This window comes from Stegastes partitus, unplaced genomic scaffold (assembly GCF_000690725.1).
Source record: "Stegastes partitus isolate 25-593 unplaced genomic scaffold, Stegastes_partitus-1.0.2 Scaffold1430, whole genome shotgun sequence".
In the NCBI taxonomy this organism is placed as follows: Eukaryota; Metazoa; Chordata; class Actinopteri; family Pomacentridae; genus Stegastes; species Stegastes partitus.
The window spans coordinates 30,350-56,762 of record NW_007579161.1 but is presented as its reverse complement, the minus strand read 5'-3'; the positions used below and the strand labels follow the sequence as shown (position 1 = coordinate 56,762).

The 26,413-nt window shown below is 42.0% G+C and overlaps 1 protein-coding gene across 1 annotated transcript in view; it reads left to right on the top strand.

Moving 5' to 3' along the window:
- mapk8ip1b (mitogen-activated protein kinase 8 interacting protein 1b) overlaps positions 1-26,413 on the top strand; it is a 55,368-nt gene that overhangs the window by 3,206 nt on the left and 25,749 nt on the right. Inside the window, exon 2 of the mRNA XM_008299527.1 lies at positions 16,705-16,816. Coding sequence (XP_008297749.1) covers positions 16,705-16,816 — 112 coding nt within the window. The remainder of the gene's footprint in view (positions 1-16,704; positions 16,817-26,413) is intronic.

Sequence of the window (26,413 nt, the reverse complement as noted above, 5' to 3'; positions counted from 1 at the left end):
GATCAAGAAAGGCCAATAGCTGATATTTGGAACTGATATACATTAAATGTATTGTTTTAACAGCGTGACTGTAACAGAATACGTAAAATGATTAAACGGCTGCATCAGACCTGAAGTAGCGCATTTGATTTATCAATAATCGTCTGATAATCGAATAACACCAAATATCGGCCACGATAATCAGGCAGGCCGATAATCAGTCTATTCCTAGAATACATAAAAAAGATAATAAAGGAAAAGTTTAATTGCCTTTTATTTTTTTGTTTTTAACTTTTAGCTACTCCTTCTGGTTCACTGAAACATCCAGAATCTATGGATATCAAAACAATTTTTTATTTTAAATGCTTTGCTGCTTCACTGATAAGTTTGCTGTTCATTGTTTATGTCCTGGATGCTTTAGCTTTCTATCTAAGTTACAACTGGCTCTTTATGGTGTCAAAAAATCTTGCTTTATAGCTTAAACTCATATTTAATTTGAGCCTGTAGAGACTGTTGTGCACACGAGTGTGAAAACCGACTTCTAGTGTCAGTCGAAAGCCAAACATCTGAGTGAAATGACAGTCAGAAATACACAAGTTTTGATTCCTATTCAAGTTTCCTGATTTGACTTTGTGCTCCGCTACAACAATCCAACCTTTTTTATCCGCTGTCAGACAGCGCTGATAGAACTTGTACACAGAGTGGCGTGTGAAGTTAATGATATGCAGGCTGACAGTGAGCCACGACAGCAGAGTTAAAAATAGTCCAAAGTGGTGCAGTTGGCTGCAAACTGCATTTGAACATCAGTTTGGTGTTCATGCAGGAGATGCAGGGAGACTGTTCAAGTCTCCAGGAAACAGCAGATCCACACCGGCAATGATTTCCTAACAGGTATTAAAGAAACACGACTGTGATGCTGCACAGTATGCAAAACGATGAAAGGAAAACTCTGTTTCTTAACTCAATCAGTTGGCTTTGCCAGTACTTCTGTACTCTGTGATGTTTAATATGACATCAAGGCTCCGAATCAGCAGACGCTCAGCAGGTTTTTAAGATTTGGAGGCAAAAAAATCTCTATCTTGTTCTTCTAGTTTCATTCAAGCCGACTTATTGCTTGTCCTATTTCTACGAACTGTTCCTTTAAATTCTCCTGCACTGCGTTGACCATCTGAGGCGCGAGAGGGCGCCGCAGGAAGTCTGTGTGTGTGTGTGCAACGCTGCATGCACGGAGCATCGGCACAGTGTAGGATTGCAGTAAATCCTCCAGTGCATTATGAGGGAAAAGCGTTTTCTTATCTGCTTATGATGGCATCTGAGACGTGAAACCAGAGATCCCTCTGGAGGCCAAACCCATCCTCTCAAGTCTTTATTATCTTATCTTTAATTGGCAATTAGTATAATGTTTGTCATCCTAAACAGGTGCAAGTCAGCAGGAATGAAATGCTGAATTCCTGACAGCATGGATTTCTGTAACCTGTCTCTGTTCACAGATATAAAATCAGATATCAGGGAGGGGATGTTGTTGTTGTAAGTGATCTAAATGGTTCATGTGAAGACATCAGAACATGCAATTAATCTGAGTGACAGCCAGCTGAAGTGAAACGTAGCCTTCAATCAATAGCAGATGGAGCTAAAATGACAAACAGAGTATTTAGTCGATTAAAAATTAATTGGCAAGTATTTAAATCTTTATTATTCATACTGTATACTTGTGGTTTCCTGCTTCATAGATAGATAGATAGATAGATAGATATGCAAAGTAACGTGCAAATCGTGCAGGTAGAAGAACAAAGGTGCAAAATTGTGCTGTTATTTACTATAATAAAAGTGCTAAAAAGTCAAAGTATGAAATAAAAATAGAAATAATAACGGATAGATAACATCTTTGGTATCCACACATCAAGCAATATGGTGGATGTTAGTCCTAGAACATGCAGTTTTAAGGATTTGAGTTATTATTTGTAGTTTTGTGTCTCTCATGCTGCACCATTTAGAGCAAAAAATTCTATTTACGAAACACTAATTTGCAACAACCACCATTATGCAGGCATGAATGTGTTTTAAAATCATGAATTTTTAATTGAGGGATCTGATCAAGTCGCAAAATTGTTGATGCAGCGCTTCATCTGTTTTCACCACAATATCTAATCAGGCAATAACAATATCAGTGTTGACTCTGGCTTCATTAAACTCAAGCATTAAAAAACTCAATCAGCTGTAGCTGTCAGTAGGTGGTATGTTCAGCAGTCTTTGCATTGAGCTTGATTTGTGTCCCTATAAATGCCGTTAGATGTATCCGTCTAACTACACAGATTTTTGAATAATCAACAGGAAGCACAGAAGCGTCCGTCCCTCCCTCCGCCCAGCTCACTGATCCATTCCCTCGTTCTTTTCTTTCATCTTCTCACTTCTCAGCTTCCAAACTGACTCTGCTGACGAGATCTGCTCCGGCAGATGGTTTCACAGGGTGTGGGATGTGAACGGGATGTGAGCAGAGACGAGGGAGGTTGAGCTCGTTCTGAAGTGTCAGTTTGTTGTTTTATTCGCAGCATCCGTCTCGCTTTGACTTTGATGATTGCTTTAAAAAATAAAATTAAAAAATCAGTGTTTTTTTTCAACAGGATTAGCTTGTTGTTTCCCAGCTGTCTATTTATCCTCAGAGACAAAGAGAGAGAGGGAGAATTTAAATGGAGCTGATTTGAATTTCAGCCCCAGCAGAAGCTGACAGAGTGGACAGTAATTGCTCCGGTTGCAGTTCCCTTCTGCTGATTATTTACTGCCGTCTCGCCGTTCTGCTGACAGGGCATGTTGCACGTGACGGCGCCTCCCCTCTGCATTTACAGTCCATGTCCCTCCCTTCTATCTCTTTCTCTCTGTCGCTCTCTCTCTCTCTGCAAAAAAACATACAATACAATGAGAATAAAACCTACGAACAATGGAGCAGTTACACCTCGTACAGCTGCTGGAGAGGAGGGTTAACAATACGAGCTATCATTCAGTGAATCTGGCCTCGTTAACAGGTTTTATTCCTATTTTTCTGCATAGCACATGAGATAAAATACTTCTTTGTTATCTGATCTGTTGACTGAAAATAGACTAAAATGTACTCACATATTATTGCAGTAAATATGACAGATTTTTTTAGAATATATTTTTGAGGATAATCAAACTACTTTTGAACACCTAAAACCGTGTTTAAGCCTCCATCCTCTGAAGTAGGCATTTTCCAAAATTGGTCAACTGCTGACGTGCTTTGGGTATTATTTTTTTTTTAGACCTGCTATAGATGCAGGTAATAAAAGCATAACAGAACAGGGAGGATTTAGGCCTCGTGAGCTGCTTTCAAGACATTTCTGTGCAGCATGTGTTGAATTTTCGCAGGTTAAAGTTCGGGGTCGGCAGTTACAGCGAGGTGTTTATTTGAATGTAACCTCGTTCGTTATTATTGAACCAAGTGTTTTTGAATAAATCAATCAATTAGTCAAAAGTGTAAGAAAAGCTTCAGAATAGCCCTTTTTTTCTGACTAATAAATACACAGCTTATGGTTTCAGCATGTTCTCCTCTCTGGTTATCTGACCCTGGTGGACGTTACAGGGTTAATTTCCCTGAACGAGGATTAAACGTCACACAATACTGGGAGGCCTCTCTCCATCTCTATCTGAGTCTCTCTCAAACTCAATTCTGGCAGGAATATTTCAATTTCTTTCAGAGCAGATATTAAACATTTGTGCTTTTATAGCGTTTTGTCTTCAGCCTGCAGAGTTTTTTTTATTTTTTTTCTCTCTCATGCATACACTATGGCCTCTTGCCAAGGCCTTTCTGTATGGCCATATGGTGGCGTGCTGGGAGCTCAGAGTGCAGAAAGAGAAGGAGTCACTGTCTTTGACCTTGATAAAGTACAGTGCAGAGTTTGGTTTTCCACATTACGACTTGTTTGTTTTTGTCTCTTTTGAGTTGTACTTGATGCTCTACTAAGGCCCACAGAGCTACTGCAGTTAGCAGAATCAATGAGGTTGATGCAGAAACTGCAGTTACGTCTGTATTTTTAACAGTTGCATGTCGTCTTCTACTTCAGTTTGTTGTATCCGTTGTTTTTGTGCAGTATCATCCATAGCTGTTGCATCATGACATCAGTTGCAGAACTTTAATTTACTTCAGTGTAGAAGATCCGAGACTTCAAAACAAGCCGAGAACCCCACAGTGTCTCTGGAACACTTTAATAGAGCAAACTTAATATAAAATTAAAATATTAAAAAAATCTAATCTAAAATATAAGTCCTCTTTTTTTACTTCTTTTTTTTAAAAAAATCATTTTGTTTTACACTTTAAAATCGTAAATCTTTGCTTACATATTACACTGTGGGGACAAAATCTTAAATCTTAAATGGTTTTTGTTAATTGGCTTTTGAAGGAAAATTAATTATTTGCATTAGCTGACTAATTGGTTAAAGTAGTTGATAGATGAATTGATAAACAAATAGTCGTTAGTTGCGGCCATATTAAAATAAATAATTGTTGGAAGGGAAAAATCCAAGAGACAAAACAGTAAGAGCAATATCCTCTCCTTTTTGGCTCTGGTTTGGTCTCCTCCACCACTTACGGTAAAATACTGCAGTTGATAATTCTACATGTTCATCATAGGGGGTGTTAATAATTAAATATTATTCAGTGAATTGCCTTTTGTAATTTAACCAATTGAAAGAATATTAACCAGGCAAAAACAGGAGACGATGGACTTGCATGTTTGATAACATATCGTGCATTAGCTGTAGTACCTGGTTACGCCACCAGGTGGAGCCTCTTACTGTTTGATACTGTAGTGCCCTGAGAAGAAGAGCATTGTGGGAGTTTAGCTAGTACAGTACCAGCATGAGACGGTCCTCTGTGATGCTTAATGCCTGCTGGCCAGAGCTTTTGTACGCTAGTTGGGATCACTGTGACTGAGCGGCTGATAAACTGCACCAGTGGAATGGCCGTATCGTGTGACGGCTGGAGTGGATTGTGTCATGTGACCGCAATAGAAGTGGCTATATGAGGACACGGCAGGATGTCGATCCTTCTATCGATTAAGCAATGTTTAGTGGATCAGGCTGCAGAAGAAATTTGTTCAAAATGTGCATCACTGTGAGCAACGCTTTTCAAAATAAACCTGCATTTATTTATATATGTGTGTATATACACATCGATTACTTTTACAGTCTCATTAAACTCTGTGTTTATGTCTTGGCCTGTAAGGCACAGGCTGGAGGTTTTCAGGTCAGCAGGGTTGACGGGGTTAATCGACTGTAAGGTTCACTGTTCTTGTGCAGAACTCCCCACACACATTGATTTTTTTAGATGAAGCTTTACCACCTGCCTGAACAAGCAAAAACCAGCACAGGGTCAGAGACAATCGTGACTGGTTGAAATTTTTAGCTTATTTTTGCAGGTTTATTTCATCGGTAGAGTGTAATTATGGAAGGAAATGTTGCCGTATTTCGATGCAGACAAATTAAACGTACACGCTACCAGAACAGCTTCAGTTCACCTTGGCATTGATTGTCCACGTCTCTGGAGCTCTACTGCACCGTTTCCCCAAAAGATTCTCCATCATTTTCTGTTTCGATGATGATGGTGGACAAAAACATCGTCCAGGTGTTGAGCTGGGTCGAGATCTGGTGACTGCGACGGCCGTAACACATAATTAACATGGTTTTTATACTCATCAGTCCGTTCAGTGACCTTTCATACCCTATCGATTCGGCTGCAGCTACACTCTTAATGCAATTTTGCACTCATGTATTGCACATCTTGACCTTTTGCACCGTCCTTCTGTACATACCCTTTTCTCAATATTTCTCGAGTAAATGCGAGTTGGAATGATTCTATTCTCTAAATAGTTTAAACACAGTTGGTGACACAGCAAATGAAGAATTTAATTGCACGGCTAACTTTTTTTTTTTATTATTGCTCCACATGACAACACAAACCTTCAAATAGCTTTTTCCTTTACTTTGTCACCCATCTGCAGTCAGCATGTGCCACATTTACCGCCTCTCTTGCTCTCACTTCCCTTTTTTTTTCTCCACCATCTTTCTTCCCTCTCCTTTCCCCCAGGGCCTTTGCACGAGCACGAATGCGCACATGACGCTGGAATAGTGTCGGGTGGATCAGTCAGAGCCACTTATGGCTGCGTACGAACACCTGTGTATCAGATATTTACTTAAGTTTGCACATTTTTCGTTCAGGATTAGAATCTTTTACTTTACTTTTTAAGTCAATGTCTGAAGTGTGGGACCACAGTGCACCTATTGGACGAGGCATTCTAGTAGAGAGACAAGCATGCAGGTTAAAAACAACCCCAGAAGTCAGTCAAACATATAAGAAAAAGGCAAACAGGAAAATGACTACACAGTGTGTGCAAGATTTTCCTCCTACCACAGTTATCATAGTTATGATGGATTATTACCAACAGTTTGGATTCAGTTTTACCTCAAAGTGCTCTGAGTAATCTGGATACACTGTCAGATTGTTTACAACCTTGCTGATAATCCGACTACTTGCATTTTCTGCCCCGTCAGACTTCTTTTTATCAATGTCGCCATGTTGCCAGACCTCAGCATTACCCTTGGAGAGAGCACTGATGGATGACGATAAGGCAGAACTTCCTTTTAAGATGAGATGAATGGAGGGAGGGAAGGAGGGAGCGAGAGAAAAGGGAAAATTAGGAGACGAGCATGATCAGTGGGCTTCATGAATAATTGAGGATGACAGTGTTTCAGAAAGAGAAGGAGACAGAGAGAGGAAGAGAGGAGTGTCCTCTTGTGCTGATGTTTTTCCCCGTTTGGGCTTCCCGCGGATGATCTGCTAACACCAGCACTTTCCTGCAGTGGCGTAGTAAATCTGATGCTCGCAGGACGGAGTAAACATCACAGAGCCGAGTAGGTTATATAACACCACCGCTCTGTGGCTCCTCTGCTTTGTATATTTCCCATCTTTTCCCCTCCGGATGAGCAGCAGCAGCAGCAGCATCGGCGGCGGCGTTGCTCTGAATCCGACGCCTCTCCCATCGACCCGGACGAGCTGCGCCCCTCCTCCCTCTCCTCCGGCTGCCTCCTCGCTCGCTCGCTCCTCCCTCCTTCCTTCACTTTCTAACCCTCCTGCTCCTTCTCCTCCTCTCCTCTCCTCTCGGCTGTGGATGCCCTCCTCACTTACAGTATGGACTCGGGAGGGGAAGGAGGAGAGGGTTGGATGGAGGACCAGTGGGAGAAATGGTAGGGAGCCTCTCTCATTTCTTCTCCGGATGTTTATTTTCTTTACCGGCATGCAGCAAATATGGCAGTGTGTGTGTGACCTTGTGAGTGTGTAACTGCTAACATTTCTTCTTACACGTCTCCTCCTGGCGTCTTGAAGCCCGGGACAGGCATGCCCTTGAAGGAGAGCGGCTGTGTTTGTGTGTTTGTGTGCAGCGGAGGTTGCTGGTTAACCAAAAATAGAACCAGAGGCTGAACACACAACACACTGGATGTTGTGTGTTATGGCAGCATGCCGGCGTGAGAGAAGCACCGTGTGGATGAATTTGTGTCTTCAGAGTTTGTTTTCATACAGCAGATGATGTAGGAGGAGGAGGGGGGGAGGTTATTTTGGATGTGTTGAATCGGACGGGACGGTCGTGGTCCCGGTCCTCGTCCCGGTTCTGTCCTTGCAGGAGGGCAAAGCTGATGAATGACCGACAGCATGCGTTCTTGTAATCTCTTAGCGGGAGCATAAACGTGTGAATTATTGGGGAGAGGTGGGGGGTAAAGGAGGCTTGGATCTTGGGTGCTGTGACGTCTACATGCGGGGCTTAACAAGTATGTAATGTGATCATGAGCTGCACAACACAGATGCTGCTCTCAGGAGACTGTAACATGGGAAGAGCAGAAATATCAATAGTTGCGTGCGTAACATGATTCTCCAGCTTCTGCCAAAGCATTAGCATGTATTGTATAAATGTTTCTCCTCGGGGGATTTTACTGTATATTAAGCAGCATTTTCTCCATATTTTCCAATACAGGAAGTGGCGTCCTCATCACATCATGACCTTTTTTCCACATTATAAATGCAAAAATGTAGTTTTTCTTAAAGCAGGAATGATGACAGCTTGTGGGTCTGCGGGGACGTAAAATGTCATTGCGACGTAAAAGAAATCTGTGAGGATAAAAACATGTATCTGTGTTTGACCTTGCATGCTGCTAGTAAACAAAAACTCCACAGTGTGTCCGAGCAAGACGAGTACGGTCGGCGTCACGGGGGGTCGTAGCCGGATTCAGATAAAGACTGATGAGCTGGACGGGAGCGTCGTGGCCCGAGCGTGAGGTCAAGCTGTCCTTCATTAGCACCAGCAGAGAGGCAGGCCGAGGAGACACCAACATGCCAGCAGGCTGCCCTGTCACCTCCCACTGTCACAGTAATGCAGCATTTTGTCCCAAATCCTCGGCGATACAAAGCGAAAACATCCGTCCCGCGGCGCTGCTGGCGTCCGACGTCTTTTTACAACATAAACTGTCGACAAAGTATCTGAAGTTTAGCCATGAAATGACCACAACAAAGTCACGACAGAGAGACAAACGATCAGCTGTCACACTTTTATGTCATCATTGCTTCTGTTATACAAAAACAGCATGTAAGTCACAGGTAAAGAAACAAGCTGTCGACCTGAACAGGAGTTTACATGATGAGAGCCAAAAACAAAACATATTCACTGTAGTGGGAGAAGCTCACAGAATAGCACAATAAATACCCAAAATACACACAAGAATGCATGTTTTAGGACGTGTTTGGCATCGTCTTAGCTGACTTTAAATCCCCTGGATGTGTCACTGACGTGCTGCATCTTCAGTGGCTTCAGCGTTCATATTATATGTGGCCACATTCAGGCTGCATTCAATCACTTCAGTGTTTCTTTGAATGCAAACCTCAGTCAAAACTATAAGCTGTTGACTGGTTTATGTTGTCCTACTCGCATATTGTTTATACGTCTGTGTTGAGAAATAGAAAATAAGAAGTCTGCTGAGTACAGTAGCATGCAATAATATTAATATTAACAATAATAACTTTGTTTTTGTAAGGTGCTATAGAAAAAGTGCTCAAATTAGACAAATAATGAAAACAAATCAAACAAATAAGATCCTAAACATGCAGTATATTAAGATAAAATAGCTGAGTCAGGACATTTTTTTTGTTTAGGAGTAGTAATAATTTTATTTTTAGTCTTATTTTATTTCACATTTAGGACAACAGCCTTTGTATGAGATGTAGCATCTTCAGTCTTGTCTCTATGCGCTGCTGGCCAACTTTTTTGATATCTACCAAAACCCTTAACCGCTGTTAGGATATTAAAACTGGCCCCTGAATCCCTGTTTTGCTCCGGATACACCTCCACAACTGCAGAAAAATCTAATTTGCCGTTCAGCATCAGTTAAGCAGTAATCAAGTTTCCTGAAGAACCTTTTTGGCAGAGCAAGTTACCAGCGTAATCATGCATTTTGGAGGCAGGATGAGTCCAACAGATGTCACAATCTTTGACATCTTGGCTTCTAGGGCTTGAAAACACAACCTGCTCTCGCTTATCTGGACGAAAAATATCTGCTAGTCCTGCTGATGTGAAGACTGGCAGCTCCTGTCGGGCGCCTCGGTGGTATTTAGGGTCCTGCGAGGTAACAGTGTCACGGCGATGAGGCTGCTGTTGTTACTACAACCCGGCGTGATGTTCTGCATCTCAGTTTTCAGGGATGATGACACAGTAGATGTGTCACGGCCCGGATCTCTGACCTGCACGGCCCAGTCAGCCCGCTGACTCAGCTCGCATTGATCACTGAGGATGTAGTGAGTGTGTGAGTGAGATGATGGGTGGTTGTAGTACAGGAATACAATCCCACAGGACGCTGCCGAGGATATTTACGGGTTTGGATTTCTTTTTAATGTGGACGGGCCTGTGTAGAGTTCATAAAGTAAAAATAAGGAGGCTTTCCTGGGATTCTTTCTGTGCTGTGTTTACAAAAGTGCATGAAAACGACTGTGATGGACGACGTCTTTGACTTTATCATGATTAGAGGAAATAGATAATCATGAAAGTATGTGTGGGACGAAACGAGTCGGGAACTTTTAAGGACATTTGGACGCTACTGTTCATCTCAAAGTTATTGGGCCGGTTTTCTCTTCCAACCAGCTTTGGTGCTTCTTCGCAATTTATTTATTTTTTTGTGGATTCGTCTGCTTCTCGTTTAAATAAATAAATGTCAGTCCCAAGAAGAGCTGGGGAAAAAAAACCTGGAAGCAGCGTTTTTTTGTCCATTGATTTCAATTTGACTAAGTGTTCTCAGTGCCTACAATAAAAATAATGCATTTTAGATAGACTTCATTAAGACGGCTAACAGTTCTGAGACACCATCACTGCCTGCATTAAACTCACAAGTGTGTTTTTATCATTATGTGCACTCCAGTTATATTAATAAGACCTGTGTAATGTAATTTATTCAACAACATGCGATCATAAAGTTGGCACTTTAGGGCTCCACCTGAAGTTTGTCGGGCATTTAGCTGTTCAACGTATATTTTTTTCTATATGTGAAATCAGAAAACCCATTTGTACAAGCTTGAGCAATGATAATGATAATATAAAAGAGGCTTGGAGATATTTCTGAGCATTTAACAGCCAATATAGTTTGCATATAAAGAAGCTACCGGATTCATTTCTTTGCCTTTTTGCCTTTATTTGATGGATACAGTGAAGAAAGAGAACTTAGTGAATAAGAAGCGAATCGAACCAGGAACTCACTGCTTCATGTCATCTGCATCCATGCATTTTGCTTCCTACCTGCTCATCAACTCCATCAGGTCACCACATGTGGGCCTGCTCCTGTTTAAATGAAATTCTGCACAAAATTGTTCTTTTCTTTTTTTTTTAATGTTTCCTTTCTTTATTAATGCATGAATTTCAGGTTCCATACTGACGCTATCAGGACTTAAAATTACATTTGACCACCATTGTTGGAAGTAAAAGCACTTTATTGATTTCTTTTTTTCCTTTTAAAGTTAATCAAAGGTTTCACACCGCGGCCCGTTCGTCCCGTGATGCAGGCCGGGCCTTGATGTGTGACGACGTAATTTGCTCTGTATTATACACTCTGTTGGTTTTCTCTGGTGTCTACGTCCCTACTTACCCACAATTCTCTGCAGCGAAAGGGGTCACACTGTCCTGTCGGGCCGGTTTTATCTCCTCGCACTTAATTTTCTCCCCTCCTCCCTCCGTTCCATCTCGTCCCCACGACTCCCTCCGTCCTCTCGCCGTCCGCCGCCTCCATTTGCACCTCTCTCAAGGTTTGATTTACAGTCAGGACATCAGTTCTTCTCGCCTCTTCTTCCCCACTCCCGCTCTTCTTTTTGGTCCCGTTAAAGCCCCAGTTACCGGATGAACCCCGCAGGGTCAAAATAACAGAACATACTTACGGCTGATTGGCATTCGTGCATTATGTTTGCCGCTTTCCATCTTCCTCCTTTTTTCCCTGGGATGTTGACAGCAGAGGGGGCACTCAGGAGAGTATCGATTTTTGCTCCTTTCTCGGGAAACTGTCTGCGTCGTAATAAATTGCAGCGAGGCGATAGCGTTACAGTTTTCGTTATTCCGAAAGCAGAGGAGTGTCCCCCGACCGGAGCCTGTCGCTGCAATTCAGCCGGCACGGTAAAAGTTCAGACGGCAGCACCTGAAGCCACATCGCGTTTCTCAGTGGCGGTGATGTCTGTAGGGGGAAAGACAAGAAGAGCCGGAGACATATTGGCATAAATAATTTACTGCAGTCGTGCATCAAATCATTCCACGCGAGGTATTTTTGTGCTGCTGGAATGATCGGACTCTGCATCACTAATTTCCTTAAGAGCAAAAATGAGCTTGTGCCGTAGACTTTGCTAAAATCGTCTAATTGAAATAATTGGACATTAAAATAAAGAACCCCAAATGACTGTCTGAGAACACTTCAGTTAATTAGTTTGTACTTAGAGAGAGAGAGAGAGAGGTAGAAGCATTTGTAGTGTTATTGCAAAATCATCTAATAAATCTCCTTAAATACACATTAAAGGGGCATTTCGAACGTTAAACGACGCTAATGTGAAACTCAATCGGACCAACTCTGCGGCTCCGTGCAGCTTTAAGCTTCTTGCGGTTCGCTCTCACTTTAATTCTGCAGCTGCTTGAGTGATGTATGTTTGAGTCTTGTGCTTTTCACAAGTCAGTGGAGGCAAAAATCGAGGAGAAGGAATCATCAGATGGACAGAAACACACATCAAGCTGAGTCCATTTGCCTTCTTGTGGTCAAAAATACGTATTGGGATCATTCTTCAGATGCTCCGCCTCCACACAGCTCAGTTTGGTCACATAGTATACAGATTATGCTGGTGTTCAAGGCAAAGAAGTGCATTTTGTTACGGATAGACACAAACTTCACAGCAAGAAGCGAGTCATCCACTTTAATGTGAAATGTGCTCTGAGCATCGGTGCCATTAAAATGGGACCAGTGATGATTTGATCATCCATCAGAAAATAGATTTCCTCAAAAACATAACAGAGTGCAGTTAAGCTGTATAGAAATGTGATGTTTTGGGAGGCAGACTGATTATTGCCAGTGTTATTACAAAATCCATATTTGTCAACAAGTCCCACTAAAATGGCAAAAAACCAACATGTATTACTTCTTCTCTCGGTTCTTTCTGACTTTCCTAATCACACGTTTATTTATATGGGACGCTAGCAGAGGTTATTCAGAGTGCTTTGGATGCAACATGTAATCAAAATTTAAGTAATAAATTATTCAGGAACAGCACAGACAAGTTGGATAAAGTGCACAAAGATTTATAGAATTAGAACCGAAGACATGAGACAAAAAAAAAGCACCTAAGACATACAGCATACAATAAAACAGAAAGAAATTCATTAAAACTAAGTGAATGAATAAGTTTGTTTGCGCATACCTTAATGCTGCTCCTCCTGAATACATAATTCTGTAAAGAAACGGCTGATGGATGTGGGAAATTTTTGCAGTAAAGTTAGTTAAACATCTTTATAAACCATCTGGGTGTTTCTTTTATTTGAGCTACTCTTGTGTAATTGGTGTATTTATCGGGGACTGTCTGGAACTCTACTGTGTATTTACAGCAGCAGGACTGTGTGCAGTACTGCAAAAATCCATTGCAAGCTTTATTGATATATTTTTAAAGGTATTTTTGTACTTGGCCGAGGGAATACAGCTGCATCAGGCTTTGGAAGCACAAATGAGACTTGCTAGATCAGGTCGCAGCTTGTTTCGGTCTTTCTCTGAGATTTGTTGACATTAAGACAAATACAGAACAACGCTGACCTTGTCTTTCATGAAAATCAGATCAACGTTACCCTGTAGTCCCGTCTGAAAACCGTCGCTTTCATTTCTGTATTCCCAGATTCTCCCTCTGCCTGCTTTCCTCCTCCAGCCCTCCTTTCCCGCCTCCTTCAGGGCCTCATTATAGCGGTAAACAGATGCTTTCATCCAGGCTATTGAACTCGTCCTCTGACACGTGATGCCTGAACACATCCGCAGCTGTGCTCACATTTGCGGGAGGAGACGAGCGCGGCGCGGACGTAGCCGGGAATCGCATTAGCATCGCGGGAGAATCGCTCCTCTCCAGGTTCAGCAGGTTTCCTTGACAGCCTGCTGCTCGGCTCTTGTGATCGTCTTCCCTTTCCTCCCTCTAATAACATTGTCCTGCTCTGACTCTGTTACGCCCAAGAGGCTGCAGGGTAAAGAGATAACAGGCGGGCGTAATTGCAGACGGGGAAAACTGAAGCATTGTTTACTGGACGCTAATTGAATCCTGCCACAGACAGCAGGACTGTGCGTTTCCTTTGCCTGACACTGGAGTGATGTCCAGGGCTGCTGCTGCCAGAACAATCAAGACTTTAGGTTCTGTCTTGTGGAATATAAACGTCTTTTCCCTAATCCTTTGATTTATCTTCAGGATGCAAAACAGTAAAGTTGAGGTTTAGTTTCACATCGCAGGACTCTCCGACATACTTTGTTGTACCTTGTAGTTCTTTCTTTTTTTTTTTGTCGTAAAAGTTCTTCTGGTTGTTCGGCTGGTCTTTCCGTCCGTCTTGCCAACATTTCTAAACATTAACATCATGTTTTTTTTCATCTAACTTCATACAAATTTGCACAATTTCAGCAACTCCATCTTTCTTCTTAAGGTGGATTCTCGTAGGTCAATCGTAGCAACTGCTTGAGTTCCTTGAAGACGTTTCATCCAAGAGGCTTCATCAGTTCTGACTGACTAGTTGGGAGATACTTACATACTTAAAGAGTCATTAACACTTGAGTTTCGGTTTCAATTTGTTGCTCCTCCCCCTCGTTATGCGAGTCGTTAGTGCTCCCCCTGCCACAGTGGGGTTCATTAACATCCTTAACGAACTCCCGACTAGTCAGTCAGAGCTGATGAAGCCTCTTGGATGAGAGGCGAGACGTCTTCAAGAAAGCAAGTCCAGTCGCTACGATTAATCTTCAGACTTTTAAGGTGGATTTCTGTGAAAGTAGCTGGAAAGTTTGCTCAGTCTGGTTTTAATTGTAGTCACCACAAACTCAGAAATGCGTTTTCACTCTTGTTGCGTAACTTCATCCAGGTCGGTAGCTCTTAACCAGCAGCTCTTCACATGTGTTGTGCAACAGGTTTTAATTTCCGCCCTGCTTGTGATGAAGTGAAATGCTGCCAGTGGAGCATCTTAACTCGCTTGAACAAACAGCAGATGGACATATACGCAGAACTGGCCAACAAATCACTGGAAGCTCGGTGATTAAATAAATGAATGAATGCAGGCGTTGTTCATTACAGAGCAAAGCAGCAGCAGCGCTGTTACACGCTCTCATGTTAAATGAATGAGTCAGACAAATGTTCTGCTGTTAAAATTGCACCACTTGAGCCTCAAGGAGCTCATCTGCAAAACAGCATCCGTCTACGTTCTGCAGTGCAGACGGAGAGGAGAACCAAAACTCGCTTCACACGTCGCTCAGAAAGATTTAGCATCGTAAGCTACTCATGTATGTAATGGAGTCGTCAGCGGTGCATTGCAACAGTTTTCTGCTAATGCGTCACACTGGTCTGGTCTTTGATTTGGTCTTAACTCCTCTTGGTTTTGTCTCAGTCCCGGTGCACTCTGGTCTTGGCTACGACTTGGGATATGTCCGAAATTATCCACCAGTTCCCTCCTCTGTATCTATGAACACTACACGGTGCGGTTGTTTGATTGTAAGGTTGGCGGTTTGATCCCCGGCCCCTCGACAGTCGAAGTGTCCTTGGGCAAGACGCTGAACCTGAAGTTGCTCCCAATGGCAGGCAGCAGCTTGCATGGCAGCTCTGTCACCATTTATGTATGAATGTGTGTGAATGGCTGAATGAGAAACACATTGTTAAGCGCTTTGAGTGCCGCTAAGGTAGAAAAGCGTTGTATAAGTGCAGTCCATTTACCATTTATCTTTTGTGCTGTGTATGCAGCTGCTCAGCAGAAGTAACATTTTTGTGATAAATTCATATTATACTAAGCATATTTTCTGAAATGAATTTAAAAAATAACTTTTTTTGTTTGTTTGTGTCATGATGCATTACTCTTCTGCCATCTTCTGACACATCAATACAAATGATTATTTAAAATTTGGATATTTTTGTGCCGTAACTCGTGGATTAGTCTCGTGCCTGTTGTTATTTCAACAAGCTACACTTATAGAAAAGACATATTCAAAATACGAAATCCCACCAGTCCTCAGTTGACTCTCTGGTCTGTCTACCATTCTCCTCAGTGCATGATGGTACATATAAGGGAGTCACGATATATCGGCGACCACATCGGTATCGGCCAATATTAGTGTTTTTTCTGATATATCGGTATCAGTCCGATGAACAAATTCTTTTAAAAAACGATGATTGTCTAACATCAGCGCCTTCATCTCTACGTTTAATATTGCTGCTATTTCACAGATGGTTTTACTTAAATGGTCCTGGACTTGAACGTTAAATGTGTTTAAATAGGTTGTACTTTTGTTACGTAATAAAGAAGACTGTGTGGTCTAATTTGGGCTTCTTTTGAATCGTTTTCTCACAGTGTTTACTTATACTTATTTTTTGGTGTGAACAAAAATTGAATATTGACATCTGTAATATCTGTTATCGGCGATATCAGAAATCTTAATATCGGATATCGGTATCGGCCAGAAATGTTAATATCGTGCATCACGAGTACATATTGTTGGTTAGTGACTGTTGGCTGTACGCTATTTTCGCGGTGCATTGTGGGATACTTTGAGTGACTATACAGGTTATAACAATCAGAACTTAACCTTTAGGCAGCACGACAAACATTTGACTGATTTCGGGATCAACCTTAGTCTCAGTTTAGGTGGTCTCGACAACAATCTTCAAATCAAAAATGACGAGGCTGAAACTTGTTGCAGAGGTGGAGAATTAGCGAAGAAAGAGCCTGTTCGATGTTGATCTGTTTCTTCCAAGCTGTGCGGCAGAGCGTTGGCCTCGGTGAAGATCTACTTTAGTTTTTAAGTGCATCCTTGCATTTTGTGACCCACGCTGACGGATCTGATGTGATTCAGTCATCAACAGATTCTGAGATGTGCTGTGACTGTATGAGTGCCAACAACAAATATTAACCTTTTTTTCCTCCCCTTCCTTTCATCCAGGCTGACCCATGACATCAGCCTGGACGAGTTTGAAGATGACGACCTGTCGGAGATCACGGAGATCACAGATGAGTGCGGGATGAGCCTCAACTGCAACGGCCCGGATATAAAGGTAAGATCCCTCCGCGAACAGCTGCTTCCCACCAGACTCCCTTACTTGTCTGTTATTAAGTCCAAATCAACATTTCCTCAGCTTTAAACTTGGTGTTTGACTTCCCACTGTTTGCTTATCGGCTACAAGGGAACAAAGTTAAATTGTTTTGAATCTGCAGCTTCTCTAAAGTTATGACTGGACGCTACACAGGAGGAAGGTTCAGTTAAAGAAAAGCAACAAGCACATAGCAGGAGAGTCAGATTGTTGCAGCCTCCCTGGTCTCCCTGTTAATTCTCAGTAAACATGCCGTAGATGTGAAGGTGGCGCTGTGGGAATAAAGTGCTTCAGAGTCTCTTAGAGTCTCGTTGTTTGCTTTCAGGCTGCATCACAGACAGCTGTCGTGTCATTTGTTGCATTTGAAAGTGTCGCTGACAAACAAGGTCAGAGTTGATGCTGATTTTACTCTGAGCTCAGCAGCGAGGTGGAAAATCCAGGAGTCACAGATGCTCAGGTTGTGCTGCTGCATAGTGGGATGCTTCACTCTCTTCTCCTCTCTACGGGAAAACTGGTTCACTGCTGCACAGAAGGAAGTCAAATTTAGGCTTTTAAGGCCACCATACATGCTGTTCAGAGATGTTTTCGCATCCAAACTGGCAAAAAAGGTATGAAAACCAACCTTACTGTTCACTGTAGAGTTCAACAATCTAAAGTTCCAACTACAAAGTTCAGAGGAGCGTCGGGTTTAATGTTGTTTGTGCTGAGGTTGCTCCCAACTGAAATCAGGACGATATTTGTTGATGCCACATGTTTGCCGGTGCCTTTTAGCAGCAACTTAGTTTTCTGACGCCCCGCACAGCTCCAGAGTCTCTATACCCAAAGTTCCTCTGGTGCAGCAGGTTTCAGTTTTATTAGTTTAAACAGGATTCAACCAAACACTAAAAGTCGTCAGGGCAGATCCTGCTGAACTTACACCTACCCAAGAATGCTTGTAATATAAACGGTTTTAACCACATGCTAGCTGGGTGTCCTCTGATGAATGACAAGAAGACATGTAGAAGTGAAGTTAATGCAACTTTAGAAACGTGCCCTTGACTCATGTGTACGGGGACGTAGCACATATGGTGTGGTATATCTGTGGATGGTATATTAAGATAAGATGAGGCTTTGTTAATCCCACAGTGGGGAACTTTGCAGTGTTACAGCAGCAAAGGGGATCCTGCAAAAATGAAGGGACAACAGTGGAAATATTCAAAATAAACAAGAGATGTACACAAGTACTGTTGACAGCCTCTTCCATATGTAGACATTCAGATATTGCACAGATCCCACTGAAGGAGGAAATATTCTATATGTAGAAAAATACAGACCTTTCTAAGTAGTTAAAAAGAATTACCAGCTCATGTAGTTTTGCCTTTTTTTTTTTTTTTTAAACATAACAATGAGTCACACGCGTTCCTTCAGTGACACTCTGTCGAAGTTTGAGCTCAGCTGAGGGTCAGACGCTGCTTTCTGTCGTGTTTTGTACCGAACAGCTGCAGTGTTCAGCTTCCTGCCAGCCGAGGAAAACAGGCCAGAGGCAGCGAGTCCTGACAGATGGCGACAGAGATGCTGCGTACAGTCCTTGAGTCTGATTGCGTACGATCGCCCTTCTCCATCCTGGGCATCTAAATAATTCACTGTGAGCTGTTTACTGTTTGCAGAGGGCCTCGGTAAGTCCTGGGACCACTGGCACCCTGTTTTTTTTTGTCTCCAGTGTTCTCGGCTTAGAATCGAGTGGGTCATTATCAAAACTGGAGCAAGAGATGTGGGGTTGCACTGGGGGAGAAAATAGGCAGAGGTAAATTTATTATTCTGTCAGATCTCTCCCGCACTGTTCCCAGTGAAACCATCATCACGTCCTCCTCCTCCATTCAGCTCAGCCGTAACCTAGGCAACAGGAGGGTTGAGGGGCTTTTCATGAGCAGATGAGTGAATTTTTTTTTTTCTTTTCTGTGACTCTTATTTGATTGTCTCTCAGTCGGTGACCTGACTGATAGGAACGTCACTCCAGTGCTGCAGAGTGCCGGGGAGTATTTTTAGGTTTAAAAGCCAGTCCCTCGCTTCTTTCACTGCTTTTTTCTTTCCCCTCGTCTTTCTATCCAGGGAGCTAATTATAGCCCCCATTACTGAATGTGAGCTCTCGCTGCTGGAGGTGTGTGTGTGTGTGTGATGACTCATCCCCTTGCAGGGGTCTGGCAGAGATCAGAATCCGAAACGGCTTCTGGACTGGCGAACGTTAGGCCGTTCTGACAGCGGCAGCGACAACAAACGTCACATGTCAGCGAGTGTCATCGCTGTGGGGACACGGAGCTAACCGGCTGCGTGTCTGCAGGGAGTGTCGGGTACATGTCGGCTGAAGGGAAAGAGCAGGCTCTGCTGGTTAGACTCCATAGTGTGTTTCCCCTCCACGTCTTGGGTCTGTTTGTTTTGTTGCTCATCAGTTTTTGGATTCGACAGCTTGGTTACAGTCAAGATGAATAACAGATATTCACTAAATTTAATTTAATTGAAAACCTTTGGAAGGCCAAATGAAGGTTTTATAACATTTTCATCCTTGTGTTTTTTGGGGTTTTTTTAGATATATTTTTAATTACTCGCAGGATTTCCTCAACTATGTTCTTTTAACTTGCTCTGCTTTAGCGTATTCAGATAAGATGAGACAAAACTTTACTAATCCCTTTGAAAATTAGATTGCTCAGAAAAAAAACAAATGACATAACATGAAAAACGCAGTGTCTAAAAGTAAAAAATAATAAAACATAAGTGCAGTACATTACTGAAATTACTGAGATAAGTGAGCAAAAATAAGGCGAATAGAACAAATTGAATAGAACAGTAATGCTGGCTATTGTACAGGAGTAATAAGTAATACCCCACGTGGTAATGGGTAAAAAAAGAAATATTATATTGCACCTGAAAAAAATGACATGAAAATGAAATAGTTCACATCTTGACATGCTGTACATAGAAGTAAATATCACACATGTAATTAAATAGCTGCAAATGACAATGAAATGTTAACTAAAATCTCAAATATTAAAACATAAATATGCTTTAAAAAATATTTATTTGAATTAGTTTTCATTATTTGTCTAATTTAACATGTGCTTTTTTGTAAAGTATTTTGTACCTTTGTTTAAAAAAAGAAATCTAAATAAAAAAAGTTAGTATTACAATAAACATGCCGGCTATGAAAACATTTTCTTTTAAATTTTTGGTTTATTCTTTCATTTCGAAGCTCCCTCACGTTGCATCTGTTACAGTCGGTAATGTTAACGTTCTTTACCAACATGTAGATGTAAGATGTTTGTCTCAGTGAGTATTTGTGCAGTATTTTGTGTTGAATGTGGTGTTTTTATAGAGAAAGTATGATCCAGTTGTGTCAACCGTAATAGTGCTGGTTTCCAGATTTACAAAAACAACACAGATACGTCCAAGATAAGCTTCTTTTCACAAGTAATTGCAAGTCAGAGTCAGATAACTGTCTGGGCTAATTGGTAACACGATGCTTCAGCTCTCTGACTAAAAAAAAACAAAACAACTTGTGTAACTTGTTGAACTCGTCTGCAACTGAGCTAGTTTCTGAGATGCTGTTGAGCATGATGCTGAGAGAAAATCCCAAAATGAGGGATGAGGACTGTTTGCTTCCTGAGCATTTAATCCATATGGACAACAGATGGAGCAGCTTGAAGTGAAAGACAAAAAATAAAAAACACAACACATTACATCATAGTGCTTTTTTTTTTTCCTTTATGCCACTGCTGTGCAATCTGCATCGAGCAGCTTCTTAAGTCTTTTAGCTCATAGTTTAGGTTCTTCTGTTGCTTCAGAGGAGGTTTAGTTCAGAGTTTAGGATTTAAATCGGCTGTAAAATTGGCATCCTGTCTCCAAACCCTTCATGACTAACATCACTTTTTGTGGGTCCACGTCATTATTTCATCAAAATAGCACAAAACTGGAAACTTGTCTTGCCAGACTTGTCACACATCAAATTTTATTGATGTTGAGGCTTCAAAAGTTGATAAAAAGTCGACCAAAGACTGTATTTTTAGTTAGATATGTGGATAGATCCTCGTATGTACACTTGCATGAACTTTATAGGACCCCAAAACTGACCTTGTTTGAAAATGTTGCACTTTCTTCCATTTTCGAGGGCCAAGAACTACAAATATGGCCTCTGTTTGAACTTAATCAGTTGGATCTGCTGGAAACAGTTTGTCTGTGTCTTCACCTAGTGTCATAGTTGTAGGAGTTTTATTTGTGGAGATATTAAAAATAACTCCCGAGGTTAAAATAACCAAAACATCTCAGTTCTGAAAACATCAGAAATCCTCAAAATATAGCCAAAATCTCACAAATTGGGGTTCCAAGTAACAAATAAATCACCTTGGATGACCAGACGTGGATGCAAACTGCAGCTTCACTGGTCGGTGGAGGCATACGATCGCAATACAGTAATTCTAGTTATTTTTAACTTCCTGTAGCGTTTCATGCAACTGTAACATTTAGTAAATCATAGTTCCTGAGATTATTGAGACATGAAAACAGGGCTGAGGATCAGAGACTGAATCAGCTGCATCTCATCAAATGTCTTCATATGAAATACTCGGTGAGCTTTTGAATTGCCCCGAGGGGATAAATAAAGTTATTTGAATTGAATTGAATCACTCAGACTGACATTCCTCCTCCTCCGCTGTCATATTCCAGCTGTGATCACAGTGACACGCCTTTGTCTTTGCTTTCCGTGTAAGCGTGTTTGATGGAGCCCCGGTCTGTTTAAACATGTATGAGGAGGCGGCGCGGCAGCAGCAGAGGAAGCCCACGGTGTGTGTTCACGCAGCGAGCGGTGACCTCATCAGTGAGCTCATCACCTCGGGGGGGCATCATCAATAATGGACGGTCACATGGAAGCAGCATCACGCCCTCCAGACAGGCGTGGTGTCTCCCTCAGCGGGGGGAGGTGTCAGGATGGGGAGGGTCCACGCTGATGCACAGACATTTGATTGTGTGGTCTCACTAATATTTTCCGATTTTTGTAAAAACGTCACACCAGCGTGAAGAGAATTTTAGTTTCAAGGCCATTTGTAATTCTGTTTGGTCCGACTTTGCTCCTGAAAGTTTTCTGCTATTACAATTTTTTCAACTGCAAAAAAATTTCCAAGAAATGTTTTTAGGAGGGCTGCAAGGTGGAGCAGTGGTCAGCACCGCTGCCTCATGGCAAGAAGGACACCCGGGATCTTTCTGCGTGGAGTCTCCATGTTCTCCCCGTGCAGCGTGGGTTCTCTCCGGGTTCTCCAGCTTCCTCCCACAGTCCAGAAACATGTTGAGGTTAATTGGTGATTGTAAATTGTCCGTAGGTGTGAATGTGAGTGTGCTTGATTGTCTGTCTCTAAGTGTAGCCCTGTGATAGACTGGTTACCTGTCCAGGTGAACCTGCCTCCACCCTGAGTCAGCTGGGATAGACTCCAGCCCCCCATGACCCTGGTGAGTATTAAGCGGTGTATAGATGATGGGTGGATGGATGTTTTTAGGAGCTCAAGAAGCTCATTTTAACTTCAAGGTTTAGTTCTTGTCCAAAAATGGTCAAATAATGAATTGAAAACTAACTAATGAACCATTTTTTTGCAGTATTTTAAGATGAAAAACTAAAAAGACAAACTGTGGGGACATGCAAGACTTTAAATAATTTGCTAAAAAGATGCACAATATGGATACGTGGCTTTCTATTGGTGGAGGCATTTAGTCTGAGTGAGAAGAGACAAAGTCAAACTGAAACACAGGATGTTTGTGCAGCAACAGACAGTTTGAGCAGATCTGCACACACTCAGGGATGCTGAATGTGATGCTGTCAAATTGAAAGACTTCACTCTTGTATAAACAAAGGAAAGACACTTCATATCTGTTGAAAGGGTTTAGCATTTGTAGATGGAAGCAAAGAGAACAATGACGGATTTTCGTCTGCATTAGCGTGGCTGCAGCTACGAAGGGTTAATGTGCAGCGGCTGAAGTCCAGAGTGACGCATAAAGAGATGCGATGCTCCCCAGAGACACGGGACAGCAACATGCACCACCAGGACGGCTCGGTGAGAGAGGAGAGTGCTTCCATGTGGGGGGGCTTCAGGGTGAACGGATCTGATTAGCAGTCATTTGTCGCGTGTGGACGGTAGGAACAGTTGTGTGTCAGGGTGGGGTCAGAGAGAATGAGGCAATTACATTTAAGTGGCTGCAGGAAGCCACACACATAACGGCAGCATCTATAATGCTCAGAGGGACTGAGCGAGGCGTGTTCTTCTGTTGAGGCAAACGCCTAAAACATCACAATATGACTCCATGTCACATGATTTTTATCCAACAAGTCCTGCTTTATTTCATATAATCACTGTGTGTTGGAAGTCGCTCTCTGCTTGTTTTATTTGTGGCTCAACATTTAGTTCTATGACCCATGAATCACCATAAATATATTTAAAATGCTATACTGAGTTCTAGTCATGTTGTATGTATGAACTTTGATCAAACACATTTTAATGCACTGCTTTAAAATGTGCACATATGTAAAATATGGACACTTTTTCTAAAAAGATTGTTTTTTAATTAAAAATGTATAGAATCTAATATGAGCTCTCTGATGACGTCTTGTGTGTCCTTTAGGAGTCCTTCAGGTGTTATTTAACCCTTCAAACCTTTCTGGGTGTTTTTTGCACCTTTGCACCACTGTGGGATTATTTTTATTTTTATTCTTTTTTATGCAGTATGAACCTCTATGGAAACAGCACAGTCATAAACCAGAAACAATTCATACATGTCATTTTGTGCCCCGTATAGCACAATTATAATGCCATACGTCATAAAAAAAGACAAAAAATTGAATTTCTTTGATTATTATTTACAAATAATTGGGGGGAAAAATTGAATCAACACATGCAGCATTTTTCAAAGTGCCCACAGGTTTTAGCAAAACTGGGAAACATGGTGACTCCACATACTACAGACAAATTACTGCTTTTTAATTTATTTCAATACTGGTCTAATATCTGCATTTTGTCTGAATTTTTGTGTCATGATTGTTGGTCACAGCTGACTCACTTTTGGTTTCACAGTTACGCTGAGAAGTGGAGAATTTTTTTTTTTTTTTACAGGATCTTATTAGTGCACACTGTGAAGTTTTGCAAATTTTTAAGTAAGGAATGTAGATTCAAGTCTTTTTTTTAAACTTAAATATCACAATTTTAAGCTTCAGTTTGGAGCGTAGTTCAAGGACCATTAGAAAGTTGAAAATCTCACAAACCTTGTTGTTTTTGGGGGGGGAATTTTGGCTTTTTTTTCAAAGATAAGCCTTTTGGTGGGTTTTGGCTTCAGTTTTAGTTAAATTATTGATACGTCTAAAGTATTTCACAGCTTGGAAAATATTATTTTAAACCCCTTATGCCCATAAAGATGATTGATTTGATTTAAAACTCTTTAAAATATTTTTAAAGCGGTGCAAAAATCATTAGTACAACTGATGTTATTAACCCAGAAGAGGAAGATGAGGAGGATGAGGAGGGAGATACAGAGAGAGAGAGGTTAGGAATGGTGGGAGAGGGTCCAACAAAACGTTTACAAGAGGAGAAGCAGGCCTATTTCCATGGCAACAGTGTCTCTCTCACCTCGTGCACGTGTCAAAGCTGAAAATACATGCAGTGTTGGTGCTCACACACACACACACACACACACACTGACACACACTCGCTGCCCCCGTGGATACTGCTCACGTCATCTCATCCACTCTTGGTAACAGCGGAGACGGAGCTGCTTCGTCAATGCAAACAGACACCAGAGAGGCTGGCTCCGTTTAGAGCATCATCGCATCGGTTATCGTTCTTGTTTACTGACATTCAGGAACATTTTCAGACACTTCTGTATTTCCATGGACACCGGCGCTCTGTTTGCTGGGACCGATCGGTTAGATTAACATCAGTGCTCTCCGCTGTTGACATAGTTAGAAGTGAAGGGACGATTCTTTTAGAGCTAAAATTATAGATTTTCTCACAACAGCAGCATATTTTCCTGTATTTAAAAAACAACAAAAAAAAAAGGTCATCTTACATGAAACAGTTACTCATTCAGCACCTAAGGAACAACACTAGCATTCATGTGTTAGCTCTGCTTTGATCTCCTCTAACCTGTGAAAAGTATATATCCGTCTGCTTTATCTATCTCCAGCAGCTAGTTTGCATCTGGACAGAAGTGAAGATGGTCTCTGCTTCCTGCTGCTATACATGGGATTGATGCAATGAGCTGAAATCAGCTACAAACTCTGGGAGAGCTGCAGTATTTGGGATCATTCTTTGGTATTAAACATGACCCAGTTCATGTTTCACAAAGTTGCTTCCTCCATTACTGATAAGAACTATTATCAGAGCTGCTTTAAGAGTCTGTATATGCACTGGGACACCATGTTGTACGTACAAATACATTTATATAACGCATACCTTCAGAACCTTTTGAAGTTCATATGCATGTTTTACATAGTTGATGGTCTATCGATCAATTTGCAACACATGTACACCATTTGTGTTTCATCGTTATTAATTCTGTGCTTTGCGTCGGTTCTGGAGCTCAGCAGCAGCAGGTCTGTGGTGATGGAGCATTTTCCGTCTGGTCCCGTGTTATTGCGTTCGACCTGTTGGTTGTGTGTTCGCTCCGCCTGGGACGCTCTGATTGGAAGAGAGCCTAGCATCGCGGCGTCTTCGGGGCGGCAGCATCTCCACTGAGCTCCTTGTCTCCTAGCAACAGGGGGCAGGGCCGTCTTAAAGGGGCCGATCGTTATTATGAGAGGCAGAGTAGCATCACGCAGCAGGTAGTGATGTTCAGCAGCCGAAAGGGTGACGAGGAGGAGAGAAAGGGGAGGACGGAAGGAGAGGCATAATGGTGGGAGGATGGCTGTCATTAAAGATGCAGGAAGACACTGATGTGATGTAGCTGAGCTGAAAGTACAGGAGGAGGAGGAGGAGGAAGGGTGAAAGGATCATCTACTCACAGGGCTCATCACGTAGGGGAGTCATTAATGGGTACTTGTAGGATGGATGGATGGACAGGACGTTGAAAGGTGGCTGATTAATAGATAGATGCATTGGCAGGAGGATGCCAATGGACAAACTGATGGATGCATGACAGATGGGTGGATGATGAAAGATGAAGGATGGATGATTGCTAGATGGGCAGATGAAGGGATAGACCAGCAGGGTGGGCAGGATGGATGGATAAATGGACGGACGGACTGACAGCTGGGTGGGTGATTGATTCATGGATAGATGAAAGAATAGACAGGTAGATGGGTGGATGATTGACAGACAGGTGGACAGGACAAGCAGGACAGGTGGGTGGATGGATGACAGATTGATGGATGAACTATGATGGATGGAGTGATTGGCAGGGTGGGATGGGTGGGTAGATGGTTGATTAATCCATGTATGAACAGATGAATACCCGCCTTAGGGGTTTCTGAAGACGTACGTCAGTAAAGGGTTGGAAGCAAACAGGAAACAGGAAGTTAGGAGATGTACGGACATGTAGCAGGTAGAAGTTAATAAGTTA